We start from the raw sequence: 21,812 nt of genomic DNA, 5'->3' as shown, positions 1-21,812 counted from the left end.
TTATCGAAACTAATACAATACTAATACTAAGTAAAACATCTCCTATTTCAATAAATAATCAAATGGAGATACTGAATGTCTTCATTTCACAATCTTCACACAATGAAGACTTAAACCATTTGAATTTTGTATAAGTTATTTATTAAAATGACACCGGTTCAATCTAAACTTAATACAGATTGGTTTCATTTCGGAATTATACTGAATTCTGTCTTCAGGCACAGGATTCAGTCGAACTCCAAAACGTAGATAATCTGTATTAAGTTAATTTTAAATGGTAACATTATATATTCCTTTATTTCATTAACTACTGAAATACCAAACCGCATAATGTTTTCCTTCCAATTAATTTCCCATATCTCTAACACATTATTTGTGAATCAATTTTCAGCTACATTGAATCCAGTAGGACATTTCTGGTGTGGATTATGTGTATTAACTGCTCTCAAGTGATGGTTTCGTGGTTTTACATCCCTAGAAACATGCAAGCTCACTAGAATACGCACAATTTACAGATACTATAGTGTCGCCCCGTGGGAGTTAATTGGTAACTCTTGCCAACTTCAGTAACTTCCCACTTTTTTTATCAAATAAAGCCTAGACTGACTGAACTTCCCACTTTATCAAGTAAAGCCTGGTGTTACTGAATATTTTACTAATAATCACTAAATTTAAAAGCAAACAAACAATAAAAGAAAGGGAAAAATAGTTTATGTTAATTGAACATGTGAAATGAATATTATAAGTATATATATTAGACTGGTTTTACAGAAATAGATTTTTCGACTTCTCTGTAATATAAAACACCATATCTCTGATCACAGATGAAGTGAAAGTTATATCGTAAAAAGGACCTTTTTTTCTCTCTCTCTCTTTCTGCTGCTGTAGGGAATGATTCAGTGTGCCGAATATATCCGCAGGAAACTTGTTGAAGAAGGAATTCTTATCCAAGCCTTCAATTACAGTCCGGTAAGTTGTTTACATTTCTTTGGAAGGTCAAATATCGATAATGTTAAACATGTGGAATGACTAACGTTTGAGAAAAGCACTTTAGTTCGAATGTTACATGAAAATAGTTTATATTTGTCTATGTAACCGAGCTTAAGAATATATTTAATTGTACATAAGTGTGTATCTTTATTTATTTACAGCAAATAGAAATGTATACTTCTCCCCGAGACAGCATGGTTCGTCCGGGGAGAAGGGGTAAGCACATTGGAAAGGGTAAGATATATTTTACAATAAGTAACATTTATTAAGGACAATGACTGCAGTATTGATCACTTAGTGAACAGCATGAAAAAAAATAATAGATTATTTAAATATGAGTGTGCAACTGTCTTTGTCTGAGATGGGTGTATTTTGTTAATCTAAAAAAACAAAGGTGTTTGCATCCTTTACTTTGTTAAGTTGAACTTAGTACAGTGAAATACCTTACTATAAATTCAAAATCAGTAATCACAAAGTACATTGGTAATGGATCGTAAAAGATGAATACAAAACAATATCGATTGATTTTTGTGAAGATTATAACATTAATAATGGAAACTTACTCACTTGCCAATCAGTTCTCTTCAAGAATTCATTTAGACTATAAATTCTTTTGTGACCATATTAATTATTACAACAAAAAACATAATTTATTGAAAAACAACAAATAATTTATTGAAATTCAGTGTTAGCATCAGCATTTATATTAGCCACAGAATACAAGAAAGCAACAGGCTTTTGTTGCACCGGCCAAAAAATAAAGTAAAAAGTAGATAAGAAAATATCAATTATGCGCTTCCCTCCTCAGATAGGTAACTATCGCAATGTATCCATTTGTATTATTATTGTTGCAATAAAGATTCTGTCTAACCAATTGACCTTCGAATTTCTACAAACTGTCAGCCACAGTCTGATCTAAACCTTTCCTTGTAATTTAAATTTATGGCCCCTAGTTCTGGAATTTTTATAACAGTGAAAATTCCGCCTTTATTCATTTTACTAATCCCTCACAGAGTTTTATAAACCTCAATCAGATCCCTTCTGCGGTGCGTGGTTGCCAGTTCTAATAATAATAATAATAAAATTCTTTATTTTTTATCAAGTGTTAAGACTTTACATTTTACTGCATTAAAACATGCCGCTTTTATAACCATTCTTGAAGTCAATTCAAATCATCCCGAAGGGACGCTGTTTGGAACTGGTCATTAACGACTCTCCCAATCTTTACATCTTCTGAAAATTTTGACATCACCTCCTCTATCCATTTTTTGATGTCGTTTATGAAAATCAGAAACAACACTGGTCCAAGAACGGATCCTTGGGGCCCCACTCCTGACGTTACGCCAATCTGAAAAATATCCATTAATCAAAACCTTCTGCCCTGCAGCCACCCTGCGATCCATCTTAGAATCTTGCCAGTAATCCCAACACAGTACCTTCTCATGAGGGATTGAGTCAAATGCCTTGCTAAAATCCAAATTAGCTATGTCAAAAGTGTTCCCTACATCCAGCTCATGAGTAATGTCAAAATAACGTATGAGATTAGTTAAATATGATTTTATCTTATTTAGATAGAATATGCCTTTTCTATCTAAATGCCCCTAAACTCTTAATCATTGCCTCCAAAATTTTACCTATCACTGAAGTCAGACTAACACCAATCTTTAATTACCGACTTCACTCTTAGAATCGCCTTTATGTATTGGCAACACTTTCTCAATCCAAAGGAACTTCTACCGAGTCTAATGATGTCCCCAGAATTAACCTCAATGGTTAAATACACTTTCTGGCCGCCTTCCTCAAAATTACTGGGTATGTGCCATCAACTCCAGGAGCCTTATTTTTATTTGTCTTTAGGCTTGAAAGTTTTTCTAATAAGCAGTCATCTGTAATTCCGAAATCACTAACTTCATGAGGCTCAGCCTCACTGGCACAATCTTTCCTCACTATAAAGGGTCTTTCGTCGGTAGAGACAGATGTGAAGTGTGTATTCAATTCATCAGCAACACCAGCTGCATTATTCAAGACTTTCCCACGCAGTACACAAGGGTCCGAGCTGATTCGTTTTCTTCTCTATATTCACATACGTGAAATCTCCTTGTCCGCATTCTTTGCTCTCTTAGCCAGTGCTTTCTCATACTCAGCCTTGGTCAGTCACCTGATCTGTGGTTCTACAAATATAGATCAACTTTGAGCTGTTGTAGGCTTCAGTACTTTTCTTTGCTCTGTAACTTTCCTATGCTGTCTTTTCTGCTCTATTAGACTTGCCAGCTCCGTATTCATTCATCTCGGCATCCTTCTAGTGCTATATTTTCTTAATGGTATGTATGCGTTCATGGCTTCTATAATTATTGCTTTAAAGATACGTATTCTCCCTCCTCCCTCTGCAATCCTCGCGATTGATAGATGCCATGTAGCGTCTTTAAGTCATTGTCTCCTTTTCTGAAATTAAAACCTATGCCTTTAACTACCGCAACGTATTTCTTCGTCTCCCAACTAACGACTGCGTGATCACTATCTGCCAGTGATTCCTATACTGCAAGTTCAGGAAATCTTCAAAGTGATTAAAATATGAGTGCACCTATGTACATACAGTATGTAGTTTCTTAATTTTATACTTGATTCCTAATATGGTACTCGGATAATACTGCATCTCAGAACATGCTTGAGAAACTGTAGAATTTAATCATTCGTTCATATCCATCCCTCGAATCTGCGCTAATATATAAGGTTCCAGATTTAAATTCCATCCGGAATTTTGCAAAGATCACTTTCCTGTTTTACAAAGACAAGGAATCTACGTTATCTTGATGTTTCTTCACCTAAAGAACAGTCTCTATTCTTGAAGAAACTTGCGGACTAGTTATTGGTGATAGTTGTAAAGCATGAAATCTTATATCGCAACTGAAACGCACCCCAATACCATAAACAAAACAAGTGGATCAATGCACGAAAGTATTGTCCAATCGACACGATTAATATATTACGATAAGAATACAGTCAAGAATATAATTCTAAGTTTGTGAATCCCATTTAATGAAGCACACTAGATGAGAGCATCAAAATTTCTCTATGTTCAAAAACCATACCGAAAGTATTGGTCATATAAAGAAGACGAAGAAGAAATCAATAAATAACGTCAGAGAATTTAAACTCTGGCCGGAGAAAGTGCAGCTAAGTTTCTTATACACTCCATCAGACAATTAAAAAGGACTTAGGACATTTCTGTTCTTACTTACGAAAATTTTTTGTTTATTTTTCCAGGTGATTAAATTTATTTCATCTTTTCTCTTCCGTTACTTCGTTTCATCACTAATTGATTTCTCTCTCTCTAATATTTAAAACCCTCATCCAAAAATCGATGATCATCTCCATGTTCAGAGCGATTCTAAATACTTTCGTCCGATATTGCATTTGTTATATTCGATCCTAATAACCACCGATTATAACCCTCCCTTTCACGATGCTCTCCTTTTTCTTTGCTGGGATCGCTACCGTTGACATTTAGGACGTTGCTGCCTTGTAATTATGCCGTGAACATTTGATCCGTGGGCGGACTTAACACGCGCAAAGGGTATACGTGTTTCCAGCAGTGACACAACCTGGCCGCTGAACCATCGATCCTTTGTTTTTCTGCGTTTCTTGCAGACCAAGGTCGACAAGGCACAAAGTCTTCTGGTCATGTTTTGCATTCTCAGGAGAGGAAAGAAGAAGTGTAAAACTGTCTGTTGCCCAGCCCTTGCACTGTACTTCGATATCGCTACTGCGTTGCAGGTACAGAAATCAATAATCATCGTGGTCCTTTGGATCTTAATCTTACACGTCATCGCTAATTATCTATCTCTTTCATCCGAAGAGAGTAAAGGTGGAAGAATCTTTTCTGTTATAATTCCAGCGCTTTTAAAGTACTAAAAATTGCCTTATCTTTATAATATAGATATTCATTCCTGTTCTGTAATCCCTTTTGATCTCGGCCATACACGGTAAATTGGTTGTCTATAATTCTTTTGCAATTTCTCAAATCAATTAAAAAATCAATTAAAAATCAATTAAAAAAGGAAGTGGGAAAAGTAATGGTTTGTTTGTTGTAGGGTTTTAGGCGTATCAGCAAATTAGGCCATATTGCGCAGTATATAATATGTCTGAAAGTTGCGCGTATTATGTGGTCGATTTTCTGTTTACTGGATGAAAAACCTGAGTTGACGCAAGTTAATAATTTAGTTACGTTAAGTTAGAGTGGGGGAAAAGAGACCGAAGGCTGGGATGGACAGATAGAAGTACAGGGACAACACAGTAGACATCCCCGTGGCGGTCAGTGGAGATGAAGCCCACCAGGTAAAATAGGGGGAAGGGAGGGGGAGTGAGAACCCGTCTCCCCTGCCAAAGAGAATGGGGTGAATAGAGAGCCAGGCAAGGGTGCCCAGTTCAGATCGCCTTAAGGCGCTGCAGGTCAACACAGTTGACGAACTAGGTCAAAGCCTTTTTTTTTTTTTTTTTACTTCTTTCTAAAACCCTACTTCAATCTAAAAAAAAAAAGTCCAGGTCGCCAAGTTGGCATTCTCATATTGCTGTTCCTAGAATACAAGTTCAGAGTCAGTAGTCAATCCAGTAATGTCAGGTCCATCGTATTTTGTCTTCAGAAGTCTGTCCAGGCGGGTAAAAAGCATGGCCTTGTTTTATGTCTTTAACAGAAGTATCAGGATTTGTCTTCTTATTTGTTAGGTGGATTGACATCGCAAACTGTTTGTAGATTACAGTGGTGGGTGTATGAGTTTATATCCCACGAAGTATGAGATGTCAGCTAGTTTTGTTGTTATCCTGGTATTTTTATTTCTTTCTCAGGTTTACTGGGTTTGCACGTCATAGTCGTGTGTTGGCGTTTTTTTGTGGTCAGCACCCGAAGTATTGTTAGCTTCTAGCAATGAGGGATCTTCTCCTAGTGAAGAGGTTCTGCTCAAAGTCAGAGAAGGCCTAGTTTTCCTTTGCACTGTCCAAAAGATGACGCTCTTGATCTCTTGGAAGGAAGGAAGGAAGGTAATTTTGGTAATGAGTTGCGAACGCAAGCCATCATAGAGTAGGCAATCATGCATAATGTGCTGGCAGCTCTCTAGGCCGCCACAGGAGCACGTAGGATTTTCTTCAATGCCTAGAACACAGCTTGGCCTTGATTGCTCCATGTCCTGTTAAGAGGCATATAATCCAGGGAAAACCATGGTTGAATCGTTCCAGCACCTCTGCCACACCTGCAGCAAATGGGAGTCAAGTCTTTTCTTCTCTATTTTTAGGTTGTTAGATGGATCTAGCGTGAAGCCGAGACACTCCTTAGTTGCACCTTTAGAAAGGTGATACAGCAGCCCCCGTCGCACCACCTCCAGCTCCAGGGGAGCGCCCCTACAGGATCTGAAGGGCATGGGTGCTCACTGTGCTACATGCTCGAGAAATGGAGAGTAATACAGATCGTTCAGGGGAATTACATTGAAAAATAAAAACAAATGTTTGCCTCTGTCTCATTTCCTTTATATTCCTTTATAAGTAGGTAGATAATTGATTGAACGCCCCTCGTATTTACAAAATATAACTGTTGTCCCAATCTTGTTTACCTATTCTAACTTTCATTTGGACATTCATAATTGTATGTGTAAAATTCTATTTGTTTTCAAAGTATTTGTTTCCAGCTCTCCAGTTTTTCTTTCATATTTCTTAACACACGCTTAATTCTTTAGATTCCATCGGAGCGTTTTACACTCCCGAGCTATCAAGTCATTAGCTTGCTTCTCACCAAATCGCTATATTAAGTCTTCGGATTACATCTCGCATGTGTTAATCACAGAGTTTCAATTAAGTTTTATTTCTGATGATTCGCATTCAAAATAATCTAAGTTGTACAAGCAAATTATGATTTTGTCCGAATGTTACATTATTAAAGAAATCTCTTTTTCTCTCAGTCTACAAAGCTAATAATGAGTATCAATGTAAAGTGCAATAAGAAACTCATGAATTAACGGTTGCTAATCTCGATAGTTGATGACCCATAAAAACTCGAATCCCAGTTCAAAAAAGCCTCATAGTCATTTGCAAATTATAAAAAGAAATCCGAATGTTATGAGGTCGACTCAAAGAAAGAAAATTTAAAAAAAAAACAAAGCAGGAAGAGCGTAATTAGCTTCGACTTTCAATTTTCTTCGTGATGTGAAATTTTCTGTTATTTTCTTAAAGTGTTAATTACGAAAATGTCACATTAGGAGCAAAGGAATGAAACATAGTCAATGTAATGTTGGTGGTGAAACATTAGCCAACGTTAAGAATGAAAGAAAAAAAAGGACAACTTTTAACCTCTTGTGAGAAATACAAAATGCTAATAGGGAGTTTCAGAAAGTCATGCAACAGTTGGGTAATTAGTTACACACCAAGAAAAGTTGAGGAGTCTTCTTGAAGCTTTCTGAAGAGCATGCAGATCTATTAAAATTAAATAATAGCAGCGCCTTATAATGTTTGGAAATTAATTTAATACAGATTTATAAGTTTTATTCCTGTCGTTATATCATTAAATATTTTATTTGGAGTCCATATTAAATAATTTTATTTTAACTCTCAGTATGATTAACGTAGAACAGCTTATGTAACAATAAATTGTTCTAATTCGAATGATATCCATAAATTAAAGCATATTACTAGTAATGAACATAGTCAGATCATGGAACTTCCTTCAGGACGATTCGACAAAGCACATTGTCGATTTGATTTTGTCTCTGCAGTCGAGGTATTGATTAATCTTCCTACCTATAATTTTAAGGACGCGTAACACACGCTTTGTGAATGGTTTTCTCTGTAAGATGAAAGTACAGTTCCTTAGCGAGCTCCATTTGAAACTGTAAGCCTGGTGATGACAAGGCATTAATTGAAATTGAAGAGATGATGTTGCACAGCTGTTATTCGCTGACAACGCTGCAAATCCTATTTTTATCACAGAACTAGTAATTCTGGATCAAATACGGGATATTTGATCCATTGTGACAGAATAAAGTACAGAAGATGCAGCTTATGAAATATTAGATGAATTAAATATTAGATAAGGAACTGAATTATATTAGATGAATATAATTCAGTTCCTTATTTATTCGCTTCCAAAACTTAAACGAAGTCCGCAATAAATATTGTCTTATTATCATTAATGTCTTATCAACAGAAAGATTGATATTTCTACTTGAAGGAAACTAATGATGAATGAGGACACGTATTGAATCCCCATCTCCTGTTGTTCTCATTCTGAAACAAAACTCGTTTACAATTTGGTCACATATTTTAATAGAATTCTGAACGGGTCAAAGATAATCAGGTTTGCTTGGTATTCCCATACTTTTAAACGTATGAAGCTAAACTGATGTAGACACTCCACTTACTCCACATAAGTTTTTAACTTCCCTGTTACCGCATGGTTATGTTGGAGACAAACAGAATCTTTTTTATTAGAAAATTCTTTTAGATGTTTTACAATTAGCTTTGAAAACAAGCACAAGTTAAATGTTAGTATGATTTCCTTATCACCTTTATTTGTGACAGTCACTATGCCCATTTCAGTTGGACCTCCGAGTAATATGGTACTTGAATGGGTCTATTCATCTGCATATTCACAATATTCCTCACGCTTCCTCTAAACTGTAGTGAATCTTAAAAAGACATTCCAGTATCCTTACAAATGTCTAACTACCAATCAGCCTCGTTATTTTCGGTGATTGGCTGGCATTATAGTCAGAAATAACTCAAAGAATTTAGATGAGCTCTCTTAAGGGAGCTCATCTCTGTGTAGAGAGATATGCAGTGACCTACTCTTCCATTATAAGGTCATACATAAAAGTTGTTCCTCCCGATCCGTTCAAATCGATGTTCCTGCTCGTAATTATCATTCAACACCTACCTTACATCGTGACACACAAAGAACTAATTACGGACTCAATGGACCACTAGCATGTATGATTAACGAGGCAAATAAAAGTAACTTGGATTTTACGCCTGAGTACCCAACGTATGAAAGGAGCTTACGTAACAAGATAATAGCTAATCTGTCCTTCAAGTGCGAGAAGATCGAATACACCGACCATATTCTTTATTGTAACACGACTTTCGATTAAAATAACTCATTTATCCTCTTAAGCTTCAGTTGTTGTTATTCCAATAAGGCATCATGGTACCGCTGTCACTGCTTGACCCTGCTTTAACGCCATTTAAAACGTGGTGGCACTCTGGGAATCGTACTTATTCACTTCTAATTCAAATTTCGTAGAATGAATTGTGTACAGGGTTGAAAACAAAATACGTATAGAGAATGAAATTACAGAGGTCTAGCATTAATCTCTCTTTCTCTTAGTGGAATAACCCCCCCCCACCGTTGGTGTCAACCAGAGGTCACTATAACTTCCTTTCGTCCGTATTTTGTAAATAAATAAATGGAAGTAAATAAAACGACGGATATGAAACACGAAGGTGGTGCATATCCGTCGCAAACATTGAGTTTGCTTTTGCTAATAAAGGGCCACCCCCGATCAAAATTCACCTTTATCAATTATACACTAGGGATTCTCTTTTATTACAATCTACTTGTTAAGCAGTTCCTGAAGCGTTTCTTCTTGTTCGTGTTAGGGTAAAATTAAATTTTAATTGTAAATAACTAATTATTCTTATTAAATATCTCTTCTTTTATTTAAAGAGAATTGTTTCAAGACGCATTTCACGTGATTTATTAGAATGGATGAGTTTGGTTGATTAAAATAAGCAGAGGTCTTAGCTTCCTCGGCTTATCATTGATTTGCGTGTTTATGAGATGGGAACATCGAGTTTCTCAAAGAAAAGTCCATCCAACCCTTGCCCTACTAATTCCACAAAGGTTTGTAAAAACTCACAGCTCTGGTTGTTAAGACCGTAATCGAACTAAGGACCTTTTGACACTGCGTAAGAACAGTGGTCAAAGCTACTATTGATCATCAACAGCATGGAACATCTAACAGATTTGCCGAAAATGCACAACGTTATCAGAAAACAGGACATGTTTTTTTTTTCTTAAGCCAGTGTAAATGTGAAAACGTTTTAGTCGGAGTTAAGTTTCAAATTGAACTAATTCGAGTGCAAGGCTCCACGAAAACGAAATAAATACTTTGTCAAGATGATACACACGTCCTTAGTCACAATCTTATTTAATTTTGTAGATAATTCCACAATATTTTATTTATTTATTTATTAAACTATCCGGTCCCAGCCAGCTTTCTTAGCAACCCCTACCACCTGTTTGCAATACTGCACAGATATCAAACATACACTGCCACTAGTTTGTTAAAAAAAGACTATCAGTTTTCGAACAAGTTGTCCAGCTATATACAAGGTGTCTCAAAGATATTGGTACAAACGTTTAGGAGAGGTAGGTAACATCTAAAGGAATGTGAATCGCATAGGAACCCATAACCGGAAACGTCACGGGGAAGTAGTACCAGAGGCACAAGAAGCAGAAATGACACAAGACAGTAATTAGTGGCAAACATTTATTTGACATAATATTAACAATGGAGTACGAAATGGATGCATTTCATGATGTTACAACAGATGCTCGAAGGTTCCACCATGAGAAGCGATGCATGCTTGACACCGACGCAGCATGGATTGGCGGACACGGTCGAACACACCTGGAGTTTCTTTGACAGTAGCAGCAGTGCAGACGAGTCTCGCCACGAGATCCATTTCCGTCTCCACAGGCGATTCAAACACGATAGATTTGAAGGCCCCCACAGAAAGAAATCAAGGCTGGATAAATCAGGTGAGCGTGGGGGCCAGGCAACGGGTCCACCACGGCCAATCCATCGACGCCCAAAACGCCTGTTCAAATGGTCATGAACACACCTTCCATAATGGGCAGGCGCCCCGTCATGTTGAAACCAAATGTTGCGTCTCACATTTGCTGGAACATCGTCAAGTAACCCTGGTAGAACGTGTTCAAAAAAGATCCGATATTTAGCGGAGTTCATGCGGGATAGTAACAGGTATGGGCCGACTAAGCAGTCACCGACCATACCTGCCCACACATTTATTGCGAAGCGATGTTGTGCCGCATGGGGGCGCACACCGTGTGGGTTGTCGTGAGCCCACACATGAACATTGTGCTGATTGAATAAGCCTTCCCGAGTGAAATAAGCCTCATCCGTGACCAAAACATAGGCTGGAAAATTAAATCTTGAACACTTTCTTGGAGAAACCACTGCGCAAAAGCCACACGTGCAGGATGATCTTGGGGGAGCAGTAACTGAACCCTTTGGAGATGAAAGGGGTGTAAGGAATCGTCGTGCCAGACACGCTGTACACTGCAACGAGACACTCCCAAGGCAGAGGCAACGGCACGTATGCTGGTAGTAGGATTATTCTGGACGGCATTCAACACACTTTCTTCCATGGCGGGAGTTCGCGTCGAACGTGGTCTGCCCGCACTACTCTTGTTACCTCTAAATGACCCATAATCGCACAAATTTTGATGCACACGCGCAAACAAACTGTGATCCGGTACAATGACCCATAATCGCACAAATTTTGATGCACACGCGCAAACAAACTGTGATCCGGTACATGTCTGTCTGGAAAGCGTTCTCCATAAATTCGTTGAGCGGCTCGTCCATTGCCCTCTGCTAATCCATACACTAGGTGCATGTCTGCCAGCTCACAGTTCGTATATCGATACATGCTCTTCGTGCGGCGACTACTGCTTGAACGAGTAAACCAGAAATTTTCCCTCTCGCGAACTGATGAACAGCGCCGTCTACCGACTTACTGTGACGTTTTCGGTTATGGGTTCCTATGCGATTCACATTCCTTTAGATGTTACCTACCTCCCCCTAAACGTTTGTACCAATATTTTTGAGACACCCTGTATAATTCCATATACGACTAGCTTCAGCCAGCTATAAATAATAAATAAATTTTCTGTTTATACTCCGGGACGACCAAACGGTCAGAGGAGTTCACAAGATAGACAGAATACAAGAAACAGCACCGTATTCAGCAGTCACGGGCTTGAACCCCGGTCACTCAAGGCACGTGTACTTATGCACCCGCGCGCCTGACCACTAGGCTACGGCGACCTCTCTGTTTAAAGCTGCTGGAAACCTAAAGAAACATAAACTTCTAAGTAGGATTTAAAAGATACACCAGTTATAAAACGGATGTATCTTATTTTATTTTTTAAATATCTAACGAAGATGGGAAATATTTTGAATGGATAATTTCCGAGAGCTCAACTTTGGATTATAGAATTTTAAACAATCCAGATTAAAGCAAATTCGAGATCACAAAATTTTGAAATTTTAAATTAAATAATTGTCTTATTCAATACTCAATATTAAAGAGATATTTTAGTCTCTGATCCTCTTTCCAAGAGAAAATTATACCATTTCCACATGAGGCTAGCTAACTGAATAAATGTTCCTTAGTTCAACAATGCATTGACGGGTTGAACTGAATCTTAAACTCTTTCACCTATACAACCACCAGTCGGTGTTATTTAAACTATGGAGACTGAGTTGATTATTTCTGTGAACAGCTGTTTTGAAGGTAGAAAATAAATCATGCTTCACGGTTACTTTTTAAAATACAACTTTGTATTTATTTATATTATATTTGTATTTATGTTATATCTTACAGGATAAAGGTACGCAGCATTATGATCTGGTTCTTGTGGGGCATTCACTTGGAGCAGGAACTGCCGCTATCCTAGCCATTCTACTCAGGCAAGAATTTCCGAACCTCGTCTGTTACGCCTACTCCCCCCCAGGAGGACTCCTAAGGTAATACTCCGGTACTCTGGCTATCATGATTAGCAGTTAATTTTTTTTAAATGTATATCGCTATATTTCATATAGATTTATTCATCAAAAGAAATCACGAGCATGCAATTAACCATCCCCATCTCTTTCATCGTGCAGTATGAATGACGTCTTTAAAGGTTATCGTAGGCATCATGGCAAGACCCAACTTCCTTACATTTCGAGGGTACAGCTCTAAAACAGTGTTCGCATGCCGGCCGCGAGACAGTTCACTGGACTGAAACTATTGGTAACTCTCTAGGAGGATCCAGATCAGCTAGTATATAATCTCGCTGCCTCTATTCTTTCAGACAGTGATTGGAGGGAGTCCGAGTAGTGCATACGCAGGAGCATTGTCGATTACACCTTAAGTGGACGAGTTGGGCATATTCTCGCTGTGCATACGCCATGTCCAGAAATTTCATAACTTCACACATGTCCTCCCCACCTTTTTTTACTACTGAATACATCATGAATAGTCAAACTAATAACTAATAAAACAAACTTAAATACTAAAAGATTTAAACGTCCCGAACACTTCCTCGTTCCTTTCACAAATATACTTGGTCTCAGTTCCAATCTCAATGACATTCATTTCCACTTAGCTTGCCAAGACCCACTTACTTTTTCTAACAGAATCACAGTTATCGGTTGATTCAACCAATGCTCAGTCAGTTGTCCTAATCATTCGTTGTACGATTCCTTTCGCTTCAAAGGTGGCACTTGTGCATATGCCCGCTCTGATATTCGCTGTCAAAGACTAAATAATTTGTAATCTCCTCTGTTTGATCGCCTCTGGCTTAAAATCTCTCTATCTTATTCTGTCAAATTCATCTGTTGCCTCTATCGATCTTCCATTTAGCCTAATCACTTGGAACTCTCTGACTTCCTCTCTTTGAAACTTTACTTTCTCCAGTCCAACATTTCTAAGTGAGGTAAATTTTTTGTTGATTTTAATGTTCACAACTCCAGCTGGCTTCCATTTTCGAGTCACACAGAACCAGCTGGTGAGATTCTGAGAAATTCCTATCTCTACTTCCACCTTTATTAAAACTTCATGGTTGTATTGCTACCCTAGCTCAAGATAAAGCCGACTTACTCGCATCCTACTTTTCTTTTAACTCTTGTATGGACAATCTTGGTTAATCATCTCCTACCATTCCCAGGACACTGCGCTCAATACTTTCTGTCGTCGTTCGTCAAAAAGAAGTGAGAAGAATTTCAAACAGTATTGATGCAAATAAAGCTTTAGGTTCTGATGATATTTGTCTACTTCTTCTCAAAACCTGTGCTATTGAGCTTCCTCCTGTTCTGTGTCGCCTTTTTACAATTTCTTATTCCACTGGGTTTTTGTTCTTGTGCTTGGAAATTTGGGAAAAGAAACAGATGGAAGCTCATCTGTTTTATAGAATAAATCTATTAACCACCAATTCCTAAACTATCTCGAAACTTTCCATCTGATAAATTATCTCAAATATGGTTTCTGTCAGTATCGTTCCATTCGTAATATATTGACTTATGTTACCCATTATGAACTACTTCAATGGCAACGTTTAGTGCAGTTGCTCGTGAAATTTCAAAGGCTTTTGATTGTGTTTTGTATAAAAATCGTTTAAGTAAGCTTCTATCTTATGGATTGCCGACAACTTTTATAGGGTATCCAGTTTTCTCTCTGACCGCTCTTTGGCGCATTATGGCCTTGCTGTCCTTGAGCCGTAAAGCCCTTAAACAAACAACAACAACTCTGACCTCTCACTGTAGGTAATGGTAGATTGCTTTCTGTCTTCTAACTTCTCCACTAATGATGGTGTTCCCAAGGTTCAGTTCTTTCTCCCACTCTTTTCCTCTTTTATATTAATGATCTTCTTTTACTGACTGTGGAAACCCTTTCCATAGTTTTGCTAATGAAAGAACATTGCATTTCATCTGCCACTTTGAGGAACCTTACCCTGCACAAAGCGCTTTAACTTCTCCAATATCCACTACCAATTCCTTAAATGTTGATCCTCAAGTAATTCTCCAATGGGACAAAACTAACTTAATTAATTTCAATCCTTCTAAAAACTCAGTCCTGTCTTATATCTCTCAAAAACGGATTTTATGCTCCTATACTTCAGTGACAAAGAGACACTTTTCTAGACAAAATAAAATATCTCTAGTAGGTATTATCCTGACTTCTAATCTCTCTTGGCATAAGCGCATCACAAATATTGCTTTCTCTGCATCTTAAAACTGGGTTTTCTTTTTCGCACTCGGCGTTTTTTTCTTATAAATAACTACTCACTCTGTACAAATCTCAAATTCGCCCTACCATGGAACACTGTTCCCACATCTCGCACAGTACTCCATATCCTTTCTCAGACTTCTAGATTCCGTTCAAAAGAGGGCAGTTTGGTTAATTATTGACCCATCTTTTACAAATTCTCTTCACTCTGTCTCATAGACGTTCTCTTTCTGCTGCATGCGTTTTCTATAGATATCTTCCGAACTGGCTTCTCTCTCTCTCGCTCTTCCAAACCAATCTGAGCACCTGCTGCAATCAGTCGCCATCCATTTACTATCCAACTTCAAACTTAACTTCCTTCAACTTCCGTTTTCTGGAACAACCTCCTGAGTGCAAGCAACTGGCGACACAGTGTAAACTTTCCTAACAACATACTGTGTATGATGCTTTACACCCAAATTACCTTTACTTTTAGATTTACTCCGTATGCATTCCATCTTTAAAAAATTATTTCGGCTGTTGAGTGTACTGATTGTAAAAGTGATGTTAATTTTTGAGATCTTTTTAATGCGGTTTTCTCAGATTTTATTATTATGACTGCTTTTTTTCTTGTTTCACAGAATATTATCGAGCTACCTTTAGCTAGGTTCCTCTCCAGCCAATTAGTTTACTGTCCAGGTGAAAAATATCTCAATTGCTTCTTGTCAAAACCATCGTCAAACATTAGGATTTAAACATTGTAGTCCATATGAACGTTGCCAATACCATTTATAGATAGCATGAGCAGGAGTGGACCGAGTGCAGATCTTTGTGGGTTTCCATTCTTCAGCTGAATGCACACAAATAGTAATCCTGATATGCAGTTTGAATTGGAAAGATTATCATAAAAATATTATCTGTTGCTTGTGTGGCTCATAAACCATAAGAGAATCGGATCTAGCATACTGTAGTGTGTAAATTTATCCCTTTGTATGCAACGCTATCAAAGTCTTATAAGAAGTGAGTGAAAATAACGATTGCCTGAATTCTGCCTGATTGGTGGGAACAGATCTGCCTTTTGTGAATCCATCCTGAGTCATTACAGTAAATGTAATCAGCAGTCCGATAAATATTTCTGAGCTATGGTGTCAAATATTTTTGCGAGATATTTGAGAAAGCTTATTAGGTTTACACTCTATTTTTTCCATCAGTGGCTTTTATTGATAGGTGTAACATTATCTTCTTAAAATGACCTGCATACATCGTTGCCAGTTTGAATAGAAAGAGTGAATACCTGTATATGATTCTTTTCAAAAAGAGAGCGATCAGGCTAATCAGTTGCAATTCCACTCCATCCTTCTCCGTAGATTTTCTCCCTTCCGTATCATTAAAATGTTCAGTTTTATCTGCATGCGTTTTCTGTAGACATATACAAATGTTGTCCTTCTGAATCAGCATTTTAATTCTTATAGTTTTATCTGAATCAATTCACTTCCATTCGAAATAAATCCACACAAGCCGAAGTAACTTTTCTGCATTGATTCTCTCTCTCTTCTGCTGTTCTCTTGAACGACCTTCCTTCGTATGTTAACAACTTTCTTCTAACGTCTCAGCCCTCAACTTATCAACAGTACTGGAGTACTGTTTCGGATTGCAGTAGAAAACAAATAAGTCCATCTAGCATGTCTTATTTGAAAAGAAAAAATAATAAATCTGCAGCCCTGTCGTTCCACTGCAGGATGGAAGCCTCCTCAAAAGTCATATTGAGGGGATGGACCATAATCTGCCACGCTGGTCCAGTGCTGGTTGGTAGATCAACCGTATTTAGCAGTCATGGGCTTGAACCCCGGTATACTCAAAGAGCGTATGCTATTGCACTCCCGCTCCTGACCACTCGTTTACAGAGTTGTATTGAGAATTAGATGGATAAAGTAGTTACAGGATTCTAGTGCAACATAAATACATTAGTCAATTTGTAAATATAATTTTGTGCTTTCCTTAAAAAAAAGCTATTAGTACATGACTGTTTTACTCTGTTTTACATATTTTAACTGTCATAATTATGAATGAAAAGTTAACTTTAAATAAAGAAATGGGTAGACTCATTCTAAAAGAAAATCTGAGGAATGCTTCTGCGAAGATTGGACCACGTATTTTGAATGAGTTACCGAATCAGGGAAGACAGCATTTGTTCTATCTTTCGAGGGAATTTGGATAAAATAATTAGGTTTTGAGGAAAATATCAATCGAAGAGGAAACTTGATGTTTGAAGTACGACCAGAGAACAAAGCATGAAAGTCTGCAGTGGAAAACGCCAATATCCGAATGGCGTTAGCTGTTTTCAGAAATCAAATCCACCACTCAAAGCAAGGGGATTTGTAACCATTGAGGATGTTGAAAAGAACATGATGTAAACTATGAAGAAAAAAAAATTTATCCTCTAAGAATTTATTCTCTAAAAAATATTTATTTATTTACTCTAAAAGAGAAGTTCCAAAAATTTTTAGCCTTTTTTTGATTTTTTAATTAAATTTTTAAAAAAGTTTAAACAATTAAAAAATTAGTTTTATTAAAAATTAAATTTCGGTACCTTATGGTGAATAATCTCTATTAAATGTATCGTACCATACATAGAAGATATAAATGAAAGCTACTTTCAGAGTCCTGTAGTGGCAGGGACGGATTAATTATTTTTTTAAATAAACACACTTCGTATTCCATTCCATTTTAGCCTATAAAGTGAACTGAAAAAATTGAGATGAAGTTTGTAATCAATATAAAAGTTTTTCATTTACTTCTAAACTGTTTTGATATTTCCTTTCGCATTGTATGACAACTTCCTTTACTAAAAGATGTAGTTTTTGTTGTCTTTTTGATTTGTTTTAATTTTATAACCAGAAGTTGCTCATATTTATAATACAAAGATTTTATTTCATTCAAAATTCATAAACGTATCGTATTCTTAAAAATTTAAATTGACGTGTTGTTTAAACCATTATAAATTTCTTAATCTTTAAGCGTCATATTTTCTTTTTACTCGTAGCATGCCAGCTGTAGAATACACCAAATCCTTCATTACCTCTGTTGTTCTCGGAAAGGATGTAGTGCCCCGTATCGGTCTTCATCAAATGGAATCTCTCCGATCTGATCTCATCAATGCCATTAAGAGAAGTCAAGATCCGAAGGTAAATGGTTCCATATCATCTAACCCGATGTATGCTCGCCTAATACAAAAATGTTTTGAATCTTTCAGATTAGCGATTAACTATTTATCGGCTGTTAAAATATAACCTTTTTTAATCCTCTCCTTAAAATTCCAAGGAGATTCTGGCGCCAACCGTTGTGTTTATTTGCACCACTTTGGGTAAAATTCTAGGAAAACACGCACTGGATCTAAATTCGTCCATTCCATCTATCTAACTGCATTCTGCCATTGTTCAATAAACTATCTCGTAATAGTTCCTGTTTTGATTATTCTTGAGCTTCGTGTACAAAGAAGCTGTATCCCTCCACGACCACAAAATAACACCGGAAAACTTCGTTTAAAGCAATTAAAATCTCATTAAAACTGCATGTATAGAAAACCAGCATAATATTTTTTTTTGTGGTCGAAGAAAGGTCCGCTGAAGAAAGATGAAAATAAATCAAAGGCTTTTTTTTTCCTTACTTAAGAAAAGTCTTTATTATAATTTCGGATCATCACGGAAATGAATCACGGAGACAGAGGCCCTTTCCAAGTCTTTATTATAATTCCACTTAATTGATACCTACCTCTACAACTCGATAAAAAATTATTAATAAGAACTGGCAGGAGACCATTCAATAATTTACCAACAGACTCATCGCTGGAAGTACAGCATCAATTTATGAACAGAGAGCCGCTGCATTCTTTCCGGTGACTTATCTCATTTTCGTTTCATGAATGGTTCCAAAATGGAAATCCGGCTAGTCTAGTACTGAATGAATTTTGCAAAAAAATGAAAACGGAATCTTATGAAAAAAAAAAAAAAAAAGTAGGGAAAGGAAACCGAAATTTCACAATTTTTTTTTAATATTAAGACGCCCGGAATCATAAAAAATATATTGACGAAAAAATGGAATCCTTAACTAGTACCATTGGTGTTTTTTAGGGTTCAGAAGAGAGCATTCTCATGAATGCAACTGATAAATATTCGTTTTCTAATATTCTAATGATTATCACGCATTTCGAAAGTATCATCTTTTAGAAGGCAAAAGAGTCACGTAATGTGAAACAAATCGAAGGTGATGATGATCAAATCGCTCTCTCTCTCTCTCTCTCTCTCTCTCTCTCCCCCAAAAATAATGATCAATTCATAGTTTACACTACAGACCTATTAGTATTAATAGCTTTATTAAGGGAAAGTTAACAAATCTGATGACCCTTGGAGTCGGTCTGAAGAATTCCTTAAATCGAACTTCCCCAAATTGATACCATTTTTATACACCTTTTCGAGATTTGGTCTGTTTTGACCTCCTCTTATATGAACATACTAAATACTCAATATATCGTTATACTGATAAATAGTTTGATAGTTTCTAATAAAAGGTTGTAGATCCTGCCTTATGGCCCCAAGGAATATATATGAGATCCTTTTCTGAGGAAAAGAGACCGCACCATCAACAACCTGAATTAATCCCCCCACCTGATAAAAATCAATGCTTCAAGGAAATAAGCATGAATGCCTCAGATTCCGTGTATTTTCATAAGATGTGCTCAGCGTAATTCACAATTATACCAGTTTAATTTATTCACAATTATATTAAACTGATACTATCAGCCTGAAATCACCAGTGATAAACAGTTCGGGAATGCTCATCTCAACATGGGTCCCAAATCGACAAACTCGAACCTGCCATCAAAGAGTATTTTTATACAATTTTCTTTAAGAGCTCACAGTCCTTACTTATTTATCAACACCAAGACGAACACCAGCATATGAAGCTCTTGCTGTTACTCTCAGCTACCCATAGAGTCCTCATAAACGTAATTGTTATACATATACCCCCAGCACCTTCATATGAAGCCATCCATAAAATATCAAACTGGATCATTAACCAGGTTCATCCTGCAACCTTTCACTTTGTCTGTGGAGACTTTAATCTTCCTCCCCAGCTAGCTAGCCTTCAGAAAATGCTCCTATGAAACCTATCTTGTACAAGGTTACAAATTATCAACGATCTCCCGATCAGAGGTAACAACCAACGATATCTCATCCTTTCCTCCTTTCCAGGGACTTATTTCAGTTCGGACTATGAGCCAATTGTTGCTCTTTTACACATGCCTACTTTAAACTTCAATATTGTGAATTCAACTATTTGAGAATTGCTAAATGTGGTGAGGTTGCCTTTCTTCCATCCTGTGGGCAGTCTTCGAAAATTGTGATCTTGAAATTGCAGTGAATTTGCTCACCAGTTGGCGTAAGACGATTGCGACCTCTGCAGCATCAAAGAGGATTTCCATCATGACTTGGTCCAGAGCATGGTGGACTCTCCATCTTAATATGAGCTTCAAATTAAAATAGCATCTGCAGAAAATGTGGAGGCAGTCGCAAACTGTTCAAGACGGTATATCTTACTCTAGACCCCGCGCACCATTTAACAAGCAGAAATCTCAAGTAAGTAAGCACTATATGGACAACCCTTCGTGGAGCAAAATTTTCATACTCTGAGCAGTCTGCTGATTTCCCCTAGTCTGCTATTTCCTGAATCTCCAGGAAACAGCTTATCGCTGCGATTAATTCTACGGCAGGTGCAGATGAAATCCCTCAATTCATTATCAAATGTCTTAGCCCATATATTTTGGATCCCCTTCTAACTATTTTAATGCTATTCTTTCAAGTCATTTCTTCCACAGCAGTGGAACATCTAAATTGTGAAACCTATACCCAAAATTCAATCTCCAACTCTTATTAAGCATTACCGGCCAATCATCAATGCCTCAAGTCTTCTAAAACTCTTTGAGAAGGTACTGCTCTCTGTTCTAACTAAACAACTTATTCCCCATCAGCCTTCTAAAATCCATTACTCCCTTCCTCATAGATCCACCGTGACTCACCTCTTAATCACCAGCTCTATCCTCCCTGCGTCTGAATCTCAAGTGAAGCTTGCAATCACCTATGTAGACTTCGAAGCAGCTTTCGACTTTATAAACGTCCTTGACGTTTATAAAGAAAGCAGAGCTTAGTTGACTCCTATGGATTACCAAAAAGAATTTAACAGTGTATTAATGAAATTACAACTACAGAAAATATATTAAAACCACAATCTACTCTCCGTTTTTATATACTGCAGAGATGAGATAATAAGGGCATCTGTTTCCCCTAGCACAATTAGGCCACTTTTCGCTTCTGATTTATGACCTTTAAATGGACCATAAACAAACATAAATTTCCTCCACAGTCAAGGACAACTGAAATGGCCAGTCTGCTACAAATTCAGACGCTTCTCACACTGATTAGGGTGAAACTCCTTACCACGACTGTTAAAATTATCGTTGGCAAGATTTTGGCACCATCAGTCTGGAACTTGTGCTCTTGGAGAGTTCCTCAGCCTTCTCTCAGAGCGACTCCAACTCTGTACCCACATCTCAGCCGCCTTCACTTATCCGATAGGTTTCTGCCTTTTCAGCTGCTCTCATGTGCACAGTCATTGGATGCTAACCTTAATAAGCTTGCTTGTGACAGGAAATACAGGGGCTGCATCCTTGAGTTGTATTTTTCTGTCCCTGATCCTTCTGAAAGCTCATCTTTTAATGCCACAAGCCA

At 37.2% G+C, this 21,812-nt stretch overlaps 1 protein-coding gene across 6 annotated transcripts in view; it reads left to right on the top strand.

Annotated features, from left to right (window-relative positions):
* inaE (inactivation no afterpotential E) overlaps positions 1 to 21,812 on the top strand; it is a 350,568-nt gene that overhangs the window by 290,134 nt on the left and 38,622 nt on the right. For 5 of the 6 annotated variants that reach the window (XM_090381709.1, XM_090381708.1, XM_090381707.1 and 2 more), the window contains 3 exons: positions 889 to 969; positions 12,664 to 12,806; positions 18,071 to 18,212. In XM_090381709.1, the coding sequence (XP_090237835.1) occupies positions 889 to 969; positions 12,664 to 12,806; positions 18,071 to 18,212 (366 nt within the window). Of the gene's footprint in view, positions 1 to 888; positions 970 to 12,663; positions 12,807 to 18,070; positions 18,213 to 21,812 lie in introns of those variants that run through there. The other variant, XM_090381711.1, reaches the window with a different exon arrangement.

Source organism: Mastigoproctus giganteus, chromosome 9 (genome assembly GCF_048544385.1).
Source record: "Mastigoproctus giganteus isolate SK-2022 chromosome 9, ASM4854438v1, whole genome shotgun sequence".
NCBI classification, from domain to species: domain Eukaryota; kingdom Metazoa; phylum Arthropoda; class Arachnida; order Uropygi; family Thelyphonidae; genus Mastigoproctus; species Mastigoproctus giganteus.
Note: the sequence above shows the minus strand (reverse complement) of the source record. Positions and strands in the feature narration are given on the sequence as shown.